We start from the raw sequence: 22,252 nt of genomic DNA on the forward strand, positions 1-22,252 counted from the left end.
TGACCCCAGATCACACAGAGCTTTTTCAAAGATCATGGTGCCTATGGTACAGGGTATTAAGAACTTGCCAGGATCTTGTTTCTTTTGAGGTAGAATTTTTTGAATCCAAGTATCCAGTTCATTAATGAGAAAGGGAGGTTCACTTTCCCAAGTCTCATTACCAAATAACTTGGCATTCAGCTTCATGATAGCTCCTAAATATTGAGCAACTTGCTTTCCAGTTACATCTTCATCCTCTTCAGAGGATGAATAGTCTTCAGAGCTCATGAATGGCAGAAGAAGATTTAATGGAATCTCTATGGTCTCTGTATGAGCATCAGATTTCCCTGGATCCTTAATAGGTGATGAGCGGATAATTTGTATGCTTTTTGGCATTGTTTTTAGTATGTTTTTAGTATCTTTTAGTTAGTTTTTAGTATATTTCTATTAGTTTTTAATTAAAATTCACTTTTCTGGACTTTACTATGAGTTTGTGTGTTTTTCTGTGATTTCAGGTATTTTCTGACTGAAATTGAGGGTCGTGAGCAAAAATCTGATCCAGAGACTGAAAAGGACTACAGATGCTGTTGGATTCTGACCTCCCTGCACTCGAAGTGGATTTTCTGGAGCTACAGAAGCCCAATTGGCGCGCTCTCAACGGCATTGGAAAGTAGACATCCTGGGCTTTCCAGCAATATATAATAGTCCATACTTTGCCCAAGATTTGATGGCCCAAACCGGCGCTCAAAGTCACCTACAGAAATTCCAGCGTTAAACGCCGGAACTGGCATAAAATTTGGAGTTAAACGCCCAAACTGGCATGAAAGCTGGCGTTTAACTCCAGAAAAGGTCTCTACACGAAATTCCTTCATTGCTCAGCCCAAGCACACACCAAGTGGGCCCGGAAGTGGATTTTTCTGTCATTTACTCATTTCTGTAAACCTTAGGACACTAGTTTACTACTTATAGGATCTTTTGACATTGTATCCGTACCTTATGACCCCATAACATTTTGTACACGTTTCTTTCCACAGTATGAGCCTCTAAACCCCATGGTTGGGGGTGAGGAGCTCTGCTGTGTCTTGATGGATTAATGCAATTACTACTGTTTCTTATTCAATCATGCTTGCTTCGATTCTAAGATAACACTTGTTCTTAATCCGGATGAATGTGATGATCCGTGACAATCATCATCATTCTCAACTATGAACACGTGCCTGACAACCACCTCTGTTCTATCTTAGATTGAGTAGTTATCTCTTGGGTTCTTTAATCGAAATCTTCGTGGTATAGGCAGGACCTGATGGCAGCATTCAAGAGAATCCGGAAGGTCTAAACCTTGTCTGTGGTATTCTGAGTAGGATTCAATGATTGAATGACTGTGACGTGCTTCAAACCTGTAACCTACTGGGCGTTAGTGACAGACGCAAAAGAGTGATTCTATTCCGGTAGGGGAGGGAACCAAACCGGTGATTGGCAGTACTGTGACAGAGTGCGTGCATTAGCTTTCACTGCGAGGATGGGAGGTAGCCATTGACAACGGTGAAACCCTACATGAGCTTGCCATGGAAGGAGGCTTGCGTGTTTGATGAAGAAGACAGTAGGAAAGCAGAGATTCAGAAGATGGAGCATCTCCAAACCTCAACCTATTCTCCATTACTGCAATACAAGTAACCATTTCATGTTCTTTTACTTTTTACAATCAATCCTGATAATTTCTGATATCCTGACTAAGATTTACAAGATAACCATAGCTTGCTTCAAGCTGACAATCTCCGTGGGATCGACCCTTGCTCACGCAAGGTATTACTTGGACGACCCAGTGCACTTGCTGGTTAGTTGTGCGGAGTTGCAAAAGTGTGATTGCAATTTCGTGCACCAAGTTTTTGGCGCCGTTGCCGGGGATTGTTCGAGTTTGGACAACTGACGGCTTATCTTGTTGCTTAGATTAGGACTGTTTTATTTTGTTGGTTTAGAGTCTTTTAGTTGAGTCTAGTTTTATATTCTAAGTTTGGTGTCAATTGCATGCATTCGTTTTTCTTTTAAAATTTTCGTTTTTGCATAGTCTTAGTCCCTTTTTGATTCATAAAAATTCTAAGTTTGGTGTCCTCTTTGTGTTTTTCTCTTAAAATTTTCGAAAATTTAGTGTTTGATTTCTAAAAATTTTAAGTTTGGTGTCTTTTTGTGTTTTTCTCTTTCCTCTTTTTAAAAATCAAATCTTTTTTCATAAAAATTTTTCAATCATATCTTTTTAATTGCTGTTTTCAAAATCTTTTTTTTCACTAATTGATTCAGTTCTCAATTTGCTTTGATCTTATTCTCTTTTGATTTTCGAATTTTCATTTTAATTTTCCCTTATTTTATTTTCTTTTTTTTCGGTTATTTCAAAAAAAAATAATAAAAATAAACAAAATTTATCTCTTTGCAATCATTCTCATTTCCCTTTTGTCGATTATGGACTTAAGTGGAATTAATCAGTCCAAGAGGACTCTGGGGTCTTATGCTAACCCCATTACAGCTGCATATGGGAGTAGCATCTGTATACCCCCCATCAAAGCAAGCAGCTTTGAGCTAAATCCTCAACTCATTATCATAGTGCAGCAAAATTACCAGTATTCCGGTCTTCCACAGGAAGAACCTACTGAGTTTCTGGCACAGTTCTTACAAATTGCTGACACAGTACATGATAAAGAGGTAGATCAGGATGTCTACAGACTATTACTGTTTCCATTTGCTGTAAAAGATCAAGCTAAAAGGTGGTTAAATAACCAACCTACAGCAAGCATAAAGACATGGAAACAATTATCAGACAAATTCCTGAATCATTTTTACCCTCCAAAAAGGATGACACAGCTAAGGCTGGACATCCAAGGCTTTAAACAAGAGGATAATGAATCCCTTTATAATGCCTGGGAGAGGTATAGAGGTATGCTAAGAAAATGTCCCTCTGAAATGTTTTCAGAGTGGGTACAGTTAGACATTTTCTACTATGGGCTTACAGAAAAAGCTCAGATGTCTTTAGACCACTCAGCTGGTGGATCTATACACATGAGGAAGACAATTGAAGAAGCTCAAGAGCTTATAGACACTGTTGCTAGAAACCAATATTGTACTCTAGCAATGAGTTCTCTTCAGAAGAGGAAGTCATGACAATAGTCACTGACTCTAATCCTCAAGAACAGATAATGGAGCTTAATCAACAACTACTCCTGATGACTGAACAGTTAGCAGAATTTAAAGAGATGCTCCATGAAACTAAAGTTGCTAATAAAAGCATAGAACTACAGTTGAATCAAGCAAAACAGCAAATATCTAAACAGATAACTGAGGAGTGCCAAGCAGTTCAATTGAGGAGTGGAAAGACCTTGAATAACACTGTTCAAAAGAGCAAAAAGCCAAATAAAGAACAAATGACAGAGGACAACCAAACCACTGTTCAAAATCCCTCTGAGGACAGTAAGAGCCCAGAGAGGAATATTGGCGTTCAAACGCCAGAAAGGGAAGGAAAGTTGGCGTTAAACGCCCATTCCTTGCCCAGTTCTGGCGTTCAAACGCCAGAAAAGGGGGAAAAGTTGGCGTTAAACGCCCATTTTCCACCCAATTCTGGCGTCCAAACGCCAAGGGAGGATCAGACACCTGAGAGTGCTGACAGTAATCCCCCTAACAAGGCTTCTTCAACCACTTCTGTACGGAATAAACCTGCAGCATCTAAGGTTGAAGAATATCATGCCAAGATGCCTTATCCTCAGAAACTCCGCAAAGCGGAACAGGATAAGCAATTTGCCCGCTTTGCAGACTATTTAAGGACTCTTGAAATAAAGATTCCTTTGCAGAGGCACTTGAGCAAATACCTTCTTATGCTAAGTTCATGAAAGAGATCTTAAGTCATAAGAAGGACTGGAGAGAAACTGAAAAGTGTTTCTCACTGAAGAATGCAGTGCAGTCATTCTAAAAAGCTTACCAGAAAAGCTTCAAGATCCTGGAAGCTTTCTGATACCATGCACATTGGAAGGCACTTACACCAAGATAGCCTTATGTGATCTTGGAGCAAGTATCAATTTAATACCTGCATCCACTATCAGAAAACTTGGGTTGATTGGAGAAGTCAAACCAACCAGGATATGCCTCCAACTTGCTGATGGCTCCATTAAACACCCATCAGGCATAATAGAGGACATGATTGTCAAGGTTGGGCCATTTGCCTTTCCAACTGACTTTGTGGTGCTGGAAATGGAGGAGCACAAAAGTACAACTCTCATTCTAGGAAGACCTTTCCTAGCAACTGGACGAACTCTCATTGATGTACAAAAGGGGGAAGTAACCTTGAGAGTCAATGAGGATGAGTTCAAGTTGAATGCTGTAAAAGCTATGCAGCATCCAGACACACCAGAGGACTGTATGGACGCTGACATTATTGACTCTCTGGTAGAAGAGATCAATATGGCTGAAAGCCTAGAATCAGAGCTTGAGGACATCTTCAAAGATGCTCAAACTGATCAGGAAGAGCCAGAGGAGGCAAAGGAATTTTCGAAAATTCCTCAGGAGGAGGATAAGCCTCCTAAGCCTGAACTCAAACCACTACCACCATCCCTGAAATATACATTTCTGGGAGAGGGTGATACTTTTCCAGTGATTATAAGCTCTGCTTTAAATCCACAGGAAGAGGAAGCACTGATTAAAGTGCTGAGGACACACAAGACAGCTCTTGGGTGGTCCATAAGTGATCTTAAGGGCATTAGCCCAGCTAGATGCATGCACAAGATCCTATTGGAGGATAATGCCAAACCAGTGGTCCAACCACAGAGGAGGCTAAATCCTGCCATGAAGGAGGTGGTGCAGAAGGAGGTCACTAAATTACTGGAGGCTGGGATTATTTATCCTATTTCTGATAGCCCCTGGGTGAGCCCTGTCCAAGTTGTTCCCAAAAAGGGAGGCATGACAGTGGTTCATAATGAAAAAAATGAACTGGTTCCTACAAGGACAGTCACAGGGTGGCGCATGTGTATTGACTACAGAAGACTCAATACAGCCACCAGAAAGGATCATTTTCCTTTACAATTCATAGACCAAATGCTAGAAAGACTAGCTGGTCATGATTACTACTGCTTTTTGGATGGCTACTCAGGCTACAACCAAATTGCATTAGATCCTCAAGACCAAGAGAAAACAGCATTCACATGCCCTTCTGGCGTGTTTGCCAACAGGAGAATGCCTTTTGGTCTGTGCAATGCACCTGCAACCTTTCAAAGGTGCATGCTCTCTATCTTCTCAGATATGGTAGAGAAATTTCTGGAAGTCTTCATGGATGACTTTTCAGTATATGGAGACTCATTTAACTCCTGTCTTAACCACCTATCACTTGTCCTGAAAAGATGCCAAGAAACTAACCTGGTTTTAAACTGGGAGAAATGTCACTTTATGGTGACTGAAGGAATTGTCCTTGGGCACAAAATTTCAAGCAGGGGGATAGAGGTGGATAAGGCAAAGGTAGAGGTAATTGAAAAATTACCACCACCTGCCAATGTTAAGGCAATCAGAAGCTTTCTGGGGCATGCAGGATTCTATAGAAGGTTTATCAAGGATTTTTCGAAAATTGCTAAACCTTTGAGTAACCTGTTAGCTGCTGACACGCCATTTGTGTTTGACACACAGTGTTGCAGGCATTTGAGACCCTGAAAGCTAAACTGGTCACAGCACCAGTCATCTCTGCACCAGATTGGACATTACCATTTGAATTAATGTGTGATGCCAGTGATCATGCCATTGGTGCAGTGTTGGGACAAAGGCATAACAAACTTCTGCATGTCATTTATTATGCTAGCCGTGTTCTAAATGATGCACAGAAGAATTACACAACCACAGAAAAAGAGTTGCTTGCAGTGGTCTATGCCATTGACAAGTTTAGATCCTACTTAGTGGGATCAAAGGTGATTGTGTACACTGACCATGCTGCTCTTAAATACTTACTCACAAAGCAGGATTCAAAACCCAGGCTTATAAGATGGGTGCTGCTTCTGCAAGAGTTTGATATAGAAATAAGAGACAGAAAAGGGACAGAGAATCAAGTAGCTGATCATCTGTCCAGAATAGAACCAGTAGCTGGGGCGTCCCTCCCTTCTACTGAGATCTCTGAGACTTTCCCAGATGAGCAACTCTTTGCCATCCAGGAAGCTCCATGGTTTGCAGACATTGCAAATTATAAAGCTGTAAGGTTCATACCCAAGGAGTACAGCAGTGTGAAAAGAAAGAAATTAATTTCAGATGCCAAGTACTACCTTTGGGATGAACCATATCTCTTTAAGAGATGTGCTGACAGAGTGATCCGCAGGTGTATACCCAGAGAAGAAGCACGAAGGATCCTATGGCACTGCCATGGATCACAGTATGGAGGACATTTTGGAAGTGAGCGAACAGCCACTAAAGTTCTCCAGTGCGGCTTCTACTGGCCTACTCTCTATAAAGATTCCCGAGAGTTTGTGCGTAACTGTGACAGTTGCCAAAGAGCTGGTAACCTGCCTCACGGATATGCCATGCCTCAACAAGGAATATTAGAGATAGAATTGTTTGATGTATGGGGAATTGATTTCATGGGACCATTCCCACCATCATACTCAAACACTTACATTCTGGTGGCAGTGGACTATGTATCTAAGTGGGTAGAAGCAATTGCTACACCCACTAATGATACCAAAACCGTGCTGAAATTCCTCCAGAAAAACATTTTCAGCAGGTTTGGCGTCCCCAGAGTGCTAATCAGTGATGGGGGCACTCATTTCTGCAATAAACAGCTATACTCTGCTATGGTTAGATATGGAATCAGCCATAAAGTGGCAACTCCGTATCATCCACAGACAAATGGGCAAGCTGAAGTCTCTAACAGAGAGCTAAAAAGAATCCTGGAACGGACTGTGATGGCCCGAAGAAAGGATTGGGCAAAGAGCTTGGATGATGCTCTGTGGGCATACAGAACAGCATTCAGACTCCTATAGGCACCTCTCCATACCAACTAGTGTATGGGAAGGCCTGTCATTTGCCTGTGGAACTGGAACATAAAGCCTACTGGGCAACCAGATTCCTAAACATGGATGCACAGTTAGCTGGTGAGAAAAGACTGCTCCAGCTAAATGAGCTAGAGGAGTTCAGACTCAATGCCTTTGAAAATGCAAAAATTTATAAGGAAAAGGCAAAGAAGTGGCATGACAAGAGATTGTCAACCAGAGTCTTTGAGCCAGGACAAAAAGTTCTGCTCTTCAACTCCAGGCTCAAATTGTTTCCAGGAAAACTCAAATCCCGGTGGAGGGGTCCGTATGTGATTACAGGAGTATCACCATATGGATATGTTGAGCTTCAGGATATTGATTCTGACAAGAAGTTCATTGTTAATGGACAGAGGATCAAGCACTATCTTGAAGGAAATTTTGAGCAGGAATGCTCAAAACTGAGACTTGAGTGATTCTCAATGAAAGTCCAGCTAAAGACAGTAAAGAAGCGCTTGCTGGGAGGCAACCCAGCCATTAGGAAGGTGTATGATTAGTTCTTACAGAGGCAAGTATCAAAAATGAAGGAATTCACAGAGTTACAGAAGGATTCAGCTCAAAAAGCAGAGAAAATGAGCTTACTGGCGAAAAAACGCCAGTAAGGGGCATTTTGGGCGTTAAACGCCAGAATGGGCACCATTCTGGGCGTTTAACGCCAGTAATGGTACCATTTTGGGCGTTAAACGCCAGAATGGGCACCATTCTGGGCGTTTAACGCCAGGTGTGCAGCATCCTGGGCGTTTTGGAAAAATGCCCAGTGAGGAAGAATTTCTGGCGTTTAACGCCAGCCAGGGTACCTGGCTGGGCGTTAAACGCCCAAGTGGGGCAACAGATGGGCGTTAAACGCCAGAATGGGTGCCATTCTGGGCGTTTAACGCCAGCTTGGTGGGGGACCACAATTTTGTTTTCAAATCAGATTTTTTTCAAACTTTCCTTTTCTCACCCATACTTTTCTACAAAATCACACTTCAATCATTCATCATTCACTTTCAAATCTTCAAAAATCAAAACTTTTTTTTTCAAATTTATTTCAAATCAATTACAAACATTGTTCAAAAATTTCACCCTTTTCTCAATTTCTTTTCATATCTTCTCAAATCTCCTTTCAAATTCCTCTTTTTTTCGAAAACTCCCCTCCCCACCTTATAAATACACGTTTGTTCCCCTCTTCCAACCACACCATTCGAATTTTCTCTTCCTCCCCCTCTCTTCTCTCTTCTCTTTTGCTTGAGGACAATCAAACCTCTAAGTTTGGTGTGCTTTTCCGTGATCACTAAGCCAAAGTTCATCAATATCATGGCTCCTAAGGGAAAACAAACCAATTTAAGAGGCAAGAAAGAGAATAATCCAAAGAATCTTTGGAATGAAGAGAAGTTCTTAACCAAAGAACATGAAGACCATTATCATAAAATAATGGGTCTGAGGTCAGTGATCCCGGAAGTTAAATTTGAGCTGAAAGAAGATGAATATCCAGGGATCCAAGAGCAAATTCGAAACAGAGGATGGGAAGTTCTAACCAATCCTGAAACAAAGGTTGGAAGGAACATGGTTCAGGAATTCTACTCAAATCTGTGGCTAACAGATAAGCAGAGAATGACTGGAACTGCTTACCATACCTATAGAACCATGGTCAGAGGGAAAGTTATATACTTCCATCTGGACAAAATAAGAGAAATCTTCAAGTTGCCTCAACTGCAAGATGATCCTGATTCCTTTAATAGGAGGATGGTGAGAGTAGATAAGGGGTTGGATCAAGTTCTAGAGGACATATGCCTCCCTGGAACTAAGTGGATAACCAATTCTAAGGGTGTCCCAAACCAACTCAAGAGGGGAGACCTCAAACCAATTGCAAGAGGTTGGCTAGACTTTATTGGGCGTTCCATATTGCCCACTAGCAACCGTTTTGAGGTCACCATCAAGAGAGCAGTGATGATCCATTGCATTATGCTTGGAAAAGAAGTGGAGGTGCATCATGTGATTGCTTGTGAGATCTACACAATTGCAAATAAGAATTCCACTGAAGCCAAATTGGCTTATCCAAGCTTGATTTCCTTGCTCTGTAAAGAGGCTGGGGTGAAGATGGGGGTAGATGAGTTCATACCCATTGAACACCCAATCACCAAGAAGTCAATGGAAGGACAAGTGCAAGACAACTCCATCAAGAGGAGGGTGCAGGAATTCCTCCCTGAATTCCCAAGAATTGACTACTGGTCCAACCTAGAAGCATCTATTAACAAGTTGCAAGAGACTATGGAGCAACTGAAGGAAGAACAGCAGAATCAGAACTGCATGCTCTGCAAATTGCTGAAGGAACAAGAGAAGCAGGGGCGTGAACTCCAAGAGATGAAACGCCAAAAGCTCTCCTCTCAAGCTGAGGGAGCATCCACTTCTCAAAATCAAGGTTGTTGAGTTCTAACTCTGTGAACACCTCTATCATTAGGAGCCTATTTTTTCGTTTTTGTTCTTGTTTTTTCTATTTCTAGTCTCATCTTATATCTATATTTGAGTCTTGTTCTTAATTAATAAAATTAATAAAGTTTATGCCTTAAAGCTATGAATGTCCTATGAATCCATCACCTCTCTTAAAAGAAAAATGCTTTAATCACAAAAGAACAAGAAGTACAGGGTTTCGAAATTTATCTCTGAAACTAGTTGAATTAGTTTGATGTGGTGACAATACTTTTTGTTTTCTGAATGAATGCTTGAACAGTGCATATGTCTTTTGAATTTGTTGTTTTAAGAATGTTAAAATTGTTAGCTCTTGAAAGAATGAGGAGAAAGAGAACTGTTATTGAGGATCTGAAAAATCATCAAATTGATTCTTGAAGCAAGAAAAGCAGTGAAAAAAAAATTCAAAAAAAAAAGAAAGAAAAAGAAAAAGAAAAGAAAAAAAAAGCGAAGGAAATAAAGTTGTGATCCAAGGCAACAAGAGTGTGCTTAAGAACCCTGGACACCTCTAGTTGGGGACTTTAGCAAAGCTGAGTCACAATCTAAGAAGGTTCACCCAATTATGTGTCTGTGGCATGTATGTATCCGGTGGTAATACTGGAAGACAGAGTGCTTTGGGCCACAGCCAAGACTCATACACTGGCTATGTTCAAGAATCAATATACTTAACTAGGAGAATCAATAACACTATCTGAGTTCTAAATTCTTATAGATGCCAATCATTCTGAACTTCAAAGAATAGAGTGAGATGCCAAAACTGTTCGGAGGCAAAAAGCAACTAGTCCCGCTCATCTAATTGGAGCTATGTTTCTTTGATATTTTGGAGTCTATAGTATATTCTCTTCTTTTTATCCTATTTTGATTTTTAGTTGCTTGGGGACAAGCAACAATTTAAGTTTGGTGTTGTGATGAGCGGATAATTTGTATGCTTTTTGGCATTGTTTTTAGTATGTTTTTAGTATCTTTTAGTTAGTTTTTAGTATATTTCTATTAGTTTTTAATTAAAATTCACTTTTCTGGACTTTACTATGAGTTTGTGTGTTTTTCTGTGATTTCAGGTATTTTCTGACTGAAATTGAGGGTCCTGAGCAAAAATCTGATCCAGAGACTGAAAAGGACTGCAGATGCTGTTGGATTCTGACCTCCCTGCACGCGAAGTGGATTTTCTGGAGCTACAGAAGCCCAATTGGCGCGCTCTCAACGGCATTGGAAAGTAGACATCCTGGGCTTTCCAGCAATATATAATAGTCCATACTTTGCCCAAGATTTGATGGCCCAAACCGGCGCTCAAAGTCACCTACAGAAATTCCAGCGTTAAACGCCGGAACTGGCATAAAATTTGGAGTTAAACGCCCAAACTGGCATGAAAGCTGGCGTTTAACTCCAGAAAAGGTCTCTACACGAAATTCCTTCATTGCTCAGCCCAAGCACACACCAAGTGGGCCCGGAAGTGGATTTTTCTATCATTTACTCATTTCTGTAAACCTTAGGACACTAGTTTACTACTTATAGGATCTTTTGACATTGTATCCGTACCTTATGACCCCATAACATTTTGTACACGTTTCTTTCCACAGTATGAGCCTCTAAACCCCATGGTTGGGGGTGAGGAGCTCTGCTGTGTCTTGATGGATTAATGCAATTACTACTTTTTCTTATTCAATCATGCTTGCTTCGATTCTAAGATAACACTTGTTCTTAATCCGGATGAATGTGATGATCCGTGACAATCATCATTCTCAACTATGAACACGTGCCTGACAACCACCTCTGTTCTATCTTAGATTGAGTAGTTATCTCTTGGGTTCTTTAATCGGAATCTTCGTGGTATAGGCAGGACCTGATGGCAGCATTCAAGAGAATCCGGAAGGTCTAAACCTTGTCTGTGGTATTCTGAGTAGGATTCAATGATTGAATGACTGTGACGTGCTTCAAACTTGTAACCTACTGGGCGTTAGTGACAGACGCAAAAGAGGGATTCTATTCCGGTAGGGGAGGGAACCAAACCGGTGATTGGCAGTACTGTGACAGAGTGCGTGCATTAGCTTTCACTGCGAGGATGGGAGGTAGCCATTGACAACGGTGAAACCCTACATGAGCTTGCCATGGAAGGAGGCTTGCGTGTTTGATGAAGAAGACAGTAGGAAAGCAGAGATTCAGAAGATGGAGCATCTCCAAACCTCAACCTATTCTCCATTACTGCAATACAAGTAACCATTTCATGTTCTTTTACTTTTTACAATCAATCCTGATAATTTCTGATATCCTGACTAAGATTTACAAGATAACCATAGCTTGCTTCAAGCCGACAATCTCCGTGGGATCGACCCTTGCTCACGCAAGGTATTACTTGGACGACCCAGTGCACTTGCTGGTTAGTTGTGCGGAGTTGCAAAAGTGTGATTGCAATTTCGTGCACCAATAGGAAACTCCTTCTTGCTTGAAGAACGTCCCAGGAGGTCTTTGATGGTGTTTTTGCGGAAAACAAATTTTCCAAACACATAGATCTAACCGGCAAGTATACCGGGTCGCATCAAGTAGTAATAACTCACAAGAGTGAGGTCGATCCCACAGGGATTGATGGATCAAGCAACTTTAGTGGGTGATTAGTTTAGTCAAGCTAACATTTAAGTGAGAATTGTGGCAGCAAAATGTAAATAGCAATGAACTTAAAGTGCAGAATGTAAATAGGCAGGAAGCTTAAAGAACAAGCAATGTAAATTGCAGAAACTTAAATGACAAGAAATGTAAATTGCTTGAATCTTAAATGGGTCAGGGATGTGGGATTGCAAAAATTAAACCAGCAAAAGTAAATTGCATTAAACATAAAAGAGACAATTGAATTGCAGTGAAGTAAATCTCAAACAGAAGAGTAAATGCCTTGAAGAATTTAGAACAGAAAAGCAATGCTTAAGTTGCAGCAAATTAAAAGTGATTGAAGATCTCAGGAGTGGAGGAGACTAGATAACAAGTCTAGATCTCAAATCCTTCCTTGATCCAACAAGAACAATTGCAAAAGGAATAAAGGAAAACAGATTGCAGAAATCGTAGAAGAAGAAATGAGCAGAAAGTGGAATTCAATTATGCAGAAAATTAAAGAAGAGATCTCAAGGTGAGATTGAAACAGAAGTTCTTCAATTCTTCACCCAAGATCCAAAGCAAGAAAAGTGAAGAGTGCTCAAGCAGGAACCAGGAAGAAGAGAGATCAATTCTCCTTCCCAATTCTCTAGCAAATTCCAAAGTTCAAAATTAAAATGCAAGTATAAAGGAAAATTCAAAGATAAAGTCTCCAGCCTCCCAATTACATAAAACTAGCTCCTATTTATACACTTTCTATTCTTGGATTTTGGGGTTTGGATGGGCTTTTGATTTGGTGAAGAAATGAATTAAATTGGGTTTTTAATTCAATTTCAGCCCATGAAGGAAAATTGCTTCCAGGAGGCTGCCCTGCCCTTGTGGAGGGCAGGGCAGAAATTTGGTGCATGGTGGTGCGAGCTGGTGCGGCCTTGGTGCGTGAGATGCTGCCAGAATCAAGGATTGGTGTGCCAGAATTTTCCTTGGTGCATAGGATGCTGCCCTGCCCTCGCAGAGGGCAGGGCAGAAAAAATTGGTGCTGCCAGGATTGAGAGTGGTGCGCGCTGGTGCTGCCAGGAGAGGGATTTGGTGCGCCAGAAATGTGTGTGGTGCGCCAGATTTGTGCACCAACCAAATGCTGCCCTGCCCGCGCCAAGGGCAGGGCAGAGTTCTCACATTGCTTGTCCCGTGTTCGAAACACGGAGGAAGCACACGCTACAATAATTTCCTTGGTTTATTTTTGCTTATTTTTGGCCCTTAAAGATGCCTCTCGTTCCTGCCTCAATTCTTTGCCAAATATGGATTTCTATATATCGTTGGAAAGCTCTGAATGTCAGCTTTCCAACGCAACTGGAAGCACATCAATCGGACGTCTGTAGCTCAAGTTATAGCCCTTTGAAAGAGGCATGGTCATGCTGTGAGCGCCCAGATTTTACCTTAGCGAAATTCTTGCTTCCAACCCTCAATGTGCATCACGATTCTGCCCTTGGCAAGGGCAGGGCAGTGTGCGTGCTGGCTGCTTCCTTCCTTGATTTGGTCATGGGCCACGCTTTTAAAAGCGTGGCCTAAGGCTCCAAAGTGTACCCCAACTTCAAAGTGTACCCCAAAGCTCTTTTTTTCTCCTTTTTTTGTGCTTCTTTGCTTCTTTTTCTTCTTATTTCCTACAAGATTTATAAAATTAAAATATCAAGAAAATATATCATTTAAGTACAAAAAGCATTCAATATTTAAGCACAAATCATCACTTTCTTGTATGAAAAAGCATAGAAAATGGGTATATGATGACATGTCATCAGTCTTCCTCACTAGGATTTTCGTCCTCCTCCTCCCTTGTGCATTCGGCCATATTGACTATGTCAATGGCTTTGCACTCTCCTTTTGGATTCTCTTCTGTATTGCTTGGGAGAATAATGGGAGGAGTTTCAATGACTTTCTTACTCAGCTGGCCCACTTGTGCCTCCAGATTTCTAATGGAGGATCTTGTTTCACTCATGAAACTGAAAGTGGCCTTTGACAGATCAGAGACTATATTGGCTAAAGTATTTTGTTCAGAATTTTCTGTCTTTTGCTGAGAAGATGATGGATATGGCTTACTATTGTTCAGCCTGTTGCGTCCACCATTGTTAAAGCCTTGTTGAGGCTTTTGTTGATCCTTCCATGAGAAATTTGGATGATTTCTCCATGATGAGTTATAGGTGTTTCCATAAGGTTCACCCATGTAATTAACCTCTGCCATGGCAGGGTTCTCAGGATCATAAGCTTCTTCAGAAGCTGCCTCTCTAGTACTGTTGGATGCATGTTGCCATCCATTCAGATTTTGAGAGATCATGTTGACCTGTTGAGTCAATACTTTGTTCTGAGCCAATATGGCATTCAGAGTATCAATTTCAAGAACTCCTTTCTTCTGAGGTATCCCATTGTTCACGGAATTCCTCTCAGAAGTGTACATGAACTGGTTATTTGCAACCATGTCAATGAGTTCTTGAGCCTCTTCAGGCGTTTTCTTCAGGTGAATAGATCCACCTGCAGAATGGTCCAATGACATTTTCGAAAATTCAGAGAGACCATAATAGAATATATCTAATATGGTCCATTCTGAAAACATGTCAGACGGACATCTTTTGGTCAGCTGCTTGTATCTTTCCCAAGCTTCATAGAGGGATTCACCATCTTTTTGTTTGAAGGTTTGAACATCCACTCTCAGCTTGATCAGATTTTGAGGAGGAAAGAATTTATCCAAAAAGGCAGTGACCAGCTTATCCCATGAGTCCAGGCTATCCTTGGGTTGTGAATCCAACCATACTCTAGCTCTGTCTCTTACAGCAAAAGGGAAAAGCATGAGTCTGTAGACTTCAGGATCAACCCCATTCGTCTTTACAGTCTCACAGATCTGCAAGAACTCAGTTAAAAACTGATAAGGATCTTCAGATGGAAGTCCATAAAACTTGCAATTTTGTTGCATTAAAGCAACTAGTTGAGGCTTAAGCTCAAAATTATTGGCTCCAATGGCAGGAATAGAGATGCTTCTTCCATCAAACTTAGACGTTGGCTTTGTGAAGTCACCAAGCATTCTCCTTGCATTATTATTATTTTCGGCTGCCATCTCCTTCTCTTGTTCGAAAATTTCTGAAAGGTTGTTTCTGGATTGTTGTAATTTAGCTTCTCTTAATTTTCTCTTCAGAGTCCTTTTAGGTTCTGGATCAATTTCAACAAGAGTGCCTTTATCCTTGTTCCTGCTCATATGAAAGAGAAGAAAACAAGAAAAGAAGAGGAATCCTCTATGTCACAGTATAGAGATTCCTTTGTGTTATTAGAAGAAAAAAGGGGTAGAAGAATGAAGAAGGAGATTCAGATTTTTGGATGAAGAGAGGTGAAGAGAAGTGTTAGTAATTAAATAATTAAATAGAAGAAGAAAAGAGAAGAGAAATTTCGAAAATAATTTTGAAAAAAGAGGTTAGTAATTTTCGAAAATTCAAAATAAAATATAATTGAAATTAAAATTTAAAACAATTAATTAATTAAAAAGAATTTTTGAAAAAGGGGTGAGATATTTTCGAAAATTAGAGAGGGAAAAGTAGTTAGGTGGTTTTGAAAAAGATAAGAAACAAACAAAAAGTTAGTTAGTTGATTGAAAAAGATTTGAAATCAAATTTTTTTAAAAAAGATAAGAAGATAAGAAGTTAGATAAGATATTTTGAAATCAAATTTTGAAAAAGATAGAATTTTGAAAAAGATAAGATAAAAGATCTAATTTTTAAAATGATTTGACTAACAAGGAACTACAAGATAAGATTCTAGAACTTAAAGATTGAACCTTTCTTAACAAGAAAGTAACAAACTTCAAATTTTTGAACCAATCACATTAATTGTTAGCTAATTTTCGAAAATATGATATAAAGATAAGAAAAAGATTTTGAAAATATTTTGAAAAAGAATTTTTTTTTGAAATTTTCAAAAATAATAAAAAAAAATTGAAAAAGATATGATTTTGAAAAAGATTTTGAAAAGATAAGATTTTTAAAATTGAAATTTTGACTTGACTTGTAAGAAACAACTAATTTTTTTTTTAATTTTTGACCAAGTCAACCCAAAATTTCGAAAATTTGGAGGGAAATAAGGAAAAGATATTTTTTTGATTTTTGAATTTTTTAATTATGAGAGAGAAAAATAACAAAAATGCTCAATGCATGAAATTTTTAGATCAAAACAATGAATGCATGCAAGAATGCAATGAATGTCAAGATGAACATCAAGAACATATTTTTGAAAAATTTTTGATGCAAAGAAAACATGCAAGACACCAAACTTAGAAATCTTTAATGCATGGACTCTAACAAACAAAAAATGCATATGAAAAACAACAAACAACACAAAACAAGAAAACATCAAGATCAAACAAGAGGACTTATCAAGAACAACTTGAAGATCATGAAGAACACTATGAATGCATGGGATTTTCGAAAAATGCAAGAAAAATTTTTAAAAGCATGCAATTGACACCAAACTTAAAAATTGACTCAAGACTCAAACAAGGAACACAAAATATTTTTGGATTTTATGATTTTCTAATTTTTTTGGATTTTTATTAAATTTTTTCGAAAATAAAGTTTGGAAAACAAAAAATAAAAGAAAAATTTTGAAAAAGATTTTTGAAAAGAAAATTACCTAATCTGAGCAACAAGATGAACCGTCAGTTGTCCATACTCAAACAATCCCCGGCAACGGCGCCAAAAACTTGGTGGACGAAATTATGATCCATATTCTTTGTACTTGTATGAAATCATTATTATGGCACCAGTTGAATTCACAACTCCGTTCAACTAACCAGCAAGTGTACTGGGTCGTCCAAGTAATAAACCTTACGCGAGTAAGGGTCGATCCCACAGAGATTGTTGGTATGAAGCAAGCTATGGTCACCTTGTAAATCTCAGTTAGGCAGATTAAATTGGTTTATGGTTTCAAAAATAGAAATAAGAAAATAGAAATAATAAAAGGGATAGAATACTTATGCAGATTCATTGGTGGGAATTTCAGATAAGCGAATGGAGATACTGTATGGCTCAAGGACGCCTACTTTCCTACTGCTTCAACTCAATCCTTCTTACTCCTTTCCATGGCAAGCTGTGTATAGGGGTTCACCGTTCGACGATGGCTACTTTTAATCCTCTCAGGAAAATGGTCCTCTGCGGCTGTCACTCGCATGGCTAATCGTCTGGAGGCATCACATTGGCCGAAGGCTACATCCCATCCTCGCAGTGAAAACTACGCTCACGCGCTCTGTCACAGCACGGCTAATCACTGGTTGGTTCCCGCTCCTACTGGAATAGAATCTCTTGATTCTTTTGCGTCTGTCACTAACGCCCAGCACTTGCGAGTCTGAAGCACGTCACAGTCATTCATTACCGGAATCCTACTCGGAATACCACAGACAAGGTTAGACTTTCCGGATTCCCAGGATCCTACTCGGAACACCACAGACAAGGTTAGACTTTCCGGATCCTCATGAATGCCGCCATCTATCTAGCTTATACCACGAAGATTCTGTTGGGGAATCTAAGAGATACACATTCAAGCTCGGTTGCATGTAGAACGGAAGTGGTTGTCAGTCACGCGCGTTCATAGTTGAGAATGGTGATGAGCGTCACATAATCATCACATTCATCATGTTCTTGGGTACGAATGAATATCTTGGAATAAGAATAAGAGAGATTTGAATAAAAAAAATAGAATTGCATTAATACTTGAGGTACAGCAGAGCTCCACACCCTTAATCTATGGTGTGCAGAAACTCCACCGTTGAAAATACATAAGTAAAAGGTTCAGGCATGGCCGAATGGCCAGCCCCCATAACGTGATCAATAGCCTCTTAAGATGAAAAATAAAACAAAACTGAGACCAAAGATGTCTAATACAATAGTAAGAGGTCCTATATATACTAGACTAGCTACTAGGGTTTACATGAGTAAGTAATTGATGTATAAATCCACTTCCGGGGCCCACTTGGTGTATACTTGGGCTGAGCTTGATCAATCCACGCGCTGAGGCTTCTCTTGGAGTTGAACTCCGAGTTATGACGTGTTTTGGGCGTTCAACTCCAGATCATGACGTTTTTCTGGCGTTTAACTCCAGACTGCAGCATGTACTTGGCGTTCAACGCCAAGTTACGTCGTCAATTTCCAAATAAAGTATGAACTATTATATATTTCTGGAAAGCCCTGGATGTCTACTTTCCAACGCCATTGAGAGCGCGCCATTTGGAGTTCTGTAGCTCCAGAAAATCCATTTTGAGTGCAGGGAGGTCAGATTCCAACAACATCAGCAGTCCTTTTTCAGAGTTTTGCTCAAGTCCCTCAATTTCAGCCAGAAATTACCTGAAATCACAGAAAAACACACAAACTCATAGTAAAGTCCAGAAATGTGAATTTAACATAAAAACTAATGAAAACATCCCTAAAAGTAGCTTGAACTTACTAAAAACTACCTAAAAACAATGCCAAAAAGCGTATAAATTATCCGCTCATCAAAAGCCCACTCCAAATTCTAAAATCCAAAAATAGGAAGTGTATAAATAGAAGTTAGTTTGATTTAGAAAGGACTTTTACCTTTTCTTACCTTTGAGAATTTTTAGACACTTTTCTATTTTCATTAGAGAGTTGAATTTGAGATTTGAGCTTTGGGTTTGTGAATTGGAAGAGGGAATTGAGTTTTCTTCTTCTTTGTTCTTACTTCTACACTCTTCATTCTTTGTTTTGAATCTTGGATTGAGAATTGATGGAATTTTGTTTCATTCTTGATCTGAGATCTCTCTTTGTTTACTTTCTGCAAAAATTTAAAGAATTGTGATTTGGATCTAAGTTTCCTTTACTGTTTTCATCTCTACTTCTTCTGCAATTGTTCTCTATTGGATCAAGGAAGGAATTGAGATCTAGACTTGTTCTCTAGTGTCATTCAACCCCTGAGATCTTCAACTTCTCTTTTAGTTATTGCAATTGAACTGAATTTACTTTCTGTTTTACATCTTCAAGCAATTCTTCTTTTCTGTTTAGATCTGCTGCATTTTAATTCATCCTTTACTTCTCTGTTGATTGTCATTTACTTTCTCTTATTTAATTTCTGAAATCCCAGCTCCTAAAGCCCTTTATGATTCAAGCAATTTACATTTCTTGCAATCTAAACTTCTGTTATTTATGTTACTTGCACTTTAAGATTCAGCTTCTTTACTTCCTTTGCTCTTTAATTTACAATCAATTATCCCTCTCCCTTTAAATTTCATGTAATTTAGCTTTTGTTGGATATAAATCACTCAAATCAACACTTGTTTGCTTGACTAAATCAACCACCTAACTAAAATGGATCAATCCTTCAATCCATGTGGGATCAACCTCACTCATGTGAGTAATTACTACTTGATGCGACTGGGTACACTTGCCAGTGAGTTTTGTGTTGGATCATTTTCCACACATCAAGTTTTTGGCACCGTTACCGGGGATTGAATTAGATTGACAATGATTAAGTAAGGCGGTGGTCTAGATTAAGCATTTTTCTTTTTTTTTCTTTAGTCTTTGATTAACCCACTAACTGTTTGATTTTTTTGCTTAAGCTAACCAAGACCTCACTCTAGCAATAGAGTGAAGTGTTACTGGTTTTTTGGTTTTGTATGTTTCTTGTGTTTTGTTTGTATGACAGAGGCAAGAAGAGAGGTTCCCAACTCTGGTGATCTTGACAAAAGAACTTTGAGAAGAATAAGAAGAGAAGCTAGAGGGAAGGGAGTCATTGGTGAAGAAGTTCCTGAGGAAGAATATCAAGAAATGGAAGGGAATCCTTCTGATTCTAACCCACCAGAAGGAGTGGCCAATAACAATCCATTTCAGAGAAGAGTTTTGGCTTCCTAAATGTTTGCAAATCCAACGCATTGTGGGAGTAGCATCCTTACTCCCAATGTCAATGCAAATAATATTGCATTGAAGCCATAGCTCATCACTTTGGTACAAAACAACTGCTCCTATGGAAGAGGGCCACTTGAAGATCCAAACCAACACTTATCCACTTTTCTAAGGATTTGTGACACTGTCAAAACCAATGGTGTGCATCCTAATATTTACAAGCTGTTACTATTTCCATTTTCCCTCAGAGATAAAGCTACTCAATGGTTGGAGTCATTTCTAAGAGATAGCATCAACACTTGGGAAGATCTACTGAACAAGTTCTTAGCCAAATTTTACCCTCCCCAAAGAATCATTAGGCTCAAAACAGAGGTCCAAACATTCACTCAGATGGATAGAGAGTCATTCTATGAGGCTTGGGAGAGATAGAAGACCCTGATCAGAAAGTGCCCTCCTGAAATGTTCAATGAATGGGACATACTTCAGAATTTTTATGAAGGACTAACTCTGAAGGCTTAAGAAGCACTAGATCACTCAGCAGGAGGCTTCATACAATTGATAAAGACTGTAGAGGAGGCCCAAAATCTCATTTATATAGTGGCTAACAACCAATATTTCTTTGCTCATCAAAGGCAGCGCCAACCATTACAAAGGAAAGGAGTGCTAGAGTTGGAAGGGGTGGACACAATCCTAGCTCAACACAAAGTGATGCAGCAGCAAATTCAGCAACAATTTGAGCAAATGGCCAAGAGAATTGATAGCCTCCAAGTTGCAGCAGTGAATACAAGCCAACCATCGACCACATAGGGGCAAAGTGAAGAAGCTTGTGAAGATCAACAGCAAGAATAAGTAAATCACATGCACAACCAAGGTTCTGGATCAAATAAAGTTTATGGTGATACTTATATCCCATCCTGGAATAACCACCCAAACCTTAGATGAGGAGATAGCCACAACCATAACCAGCAGCCATGGCAAAGGAATTCAAGCCAAAACAACTCAAGAAACAACCAGAACTACAACCATCATAGCAATAACCAAAATTCATATAGAAAACCCCAAAATAATTACCCCAATTCCAACCATTATCCATCTAATAACCCAGCCACCAACCAAAACAACTATCATCCATCTTCAACAACTCACAACCAACCACAAATCCCACAAGACTCTCAGAGAATCTCCAACTTAGAGATATTAATGGAAAAAATGATGAAACAGCAAGAACTTACAAACAAGAACAATGAAGCTTCCATAAGAAACATAGAAAGGTAGATTAGGCAGCTTTCCAAGCAAGCTGTGATTGAAAGACCATCAAGCTCACTCCCAAGTGATAGCATTCCAAATCCTAAAGAAGAATGCAAAGCTATACAGCTAAGGAGTGGAAGAACTTTGGTGAATGACAAGGAGGCAACCAAGAAGCCTATGGAAAGCAACAAAAAGCCAACAGAGAAAGAGGAAGCCAGCAACAAGGAAGTGGCAACAAGTAAGCAAACATCAGAGAAGCTCAAAGAGAAGGATGATCAAGAGAAGCCTGAAGAGGGAGAAAAGCAGCCACAAATCTCAAGAAAAGGGAAGTAAATAATAGAAGGACCATCTCAAGGACAGAAGCAAGTGGAGAAGACTTTCACACCTCCCTTGCTATATCCTCAAAGGTTCAACAAGGAAACAAAGGACAAACACTTCCCTAAATTCCTTGAAGTCTTCAAGAAATTGGAGATTAATATCCCTCTGGTTAAGGCATTAGAGCAAATACCTCTATACGCAAAATTCTTGAAGGAACTTATCAATAAAAAGAGATGTTGGCATGAGAAGGAAACCATATTGCTCACTAAAGAATGCAGTGCATTAATCCAGAAAGGGCTTCCCTCAAAACTGGAGGACCCTGGAAGCTTTTTCCTACCTTGTACCATTGGCAACATAAGCATCAATAAAGCAATGTGTGACTTAGGAGCTAGCATCAATCTAATGCCCTATTCTCTGATGAAAAGGTTATGCATAGAGGAGGTAAAGCCCATACAGGTGTCACTAGAGCTAGTGGACAAGTCTGTGGTGTTTCCCAAAGGTGTGATTGAAAACCTTTTGGTTAAAGTGGATAAGTTTATATTCCCTGCAGACTTTGTGATTCTGGACCTAGATGAGGAAGGAAGTGATTTCATCATACTAGGAAGACCATTTTTGGCTACAGCAAGGGCTATTATAGATGTGGAACAAGGGGAATTGACCCTGAGAATGCATGATGAAAGTATTACTCTAAATGTCTTTCCAGAAATACAGCACTATGATGAAAAGAAAGAATGCATGGAGATCAACAGAGAAGACTTGCAGTGA

General features: G+C 39.5%; 1 protein-coding gene across 1 annotated transcript; it reads left to right on the top strand.

The window, feature by feature from the left end:
• The first annotated feature begins 21,859 nt into the window (after nucleotides 1-21,859).
• On the top strand, nucleotides 21,860-22,252 carry LOC130949769 (uncharacterized). Its single transcript, XM_057878406.1, has one exon. The coding sequence runs from the start codon at nucleotides 21,860-21,862 to the stop codon at nucleotides 22,250-22,252; it is 393 nt and encodes a 130-aa protein (XP_057734389.1).

This window comes from Arachis stenosperma, chromosome 9 (assembly GCF_014773155.1).
Source record: "Arachis stenosperma cultivar V10309 chromosome 9, arast.V10309.gnm1.PFL2, whole genome shotgun sequence".
Lineage (NCBI taxonomy): Eukaryota > Viridiplantae > Streptophyta > Magnoliopsida > Fabales > Fabaceae > Arachis > Arachis stenosperma.

Coding starts and splice junctions, on each gene's coding strand:
- LOC130949769 (XM_057878406.1), top strand. CDS start 21,860: ATGTGTGACTTAGGAGCTAGCATCAATCTAATGCCCTATTCTCTGATG.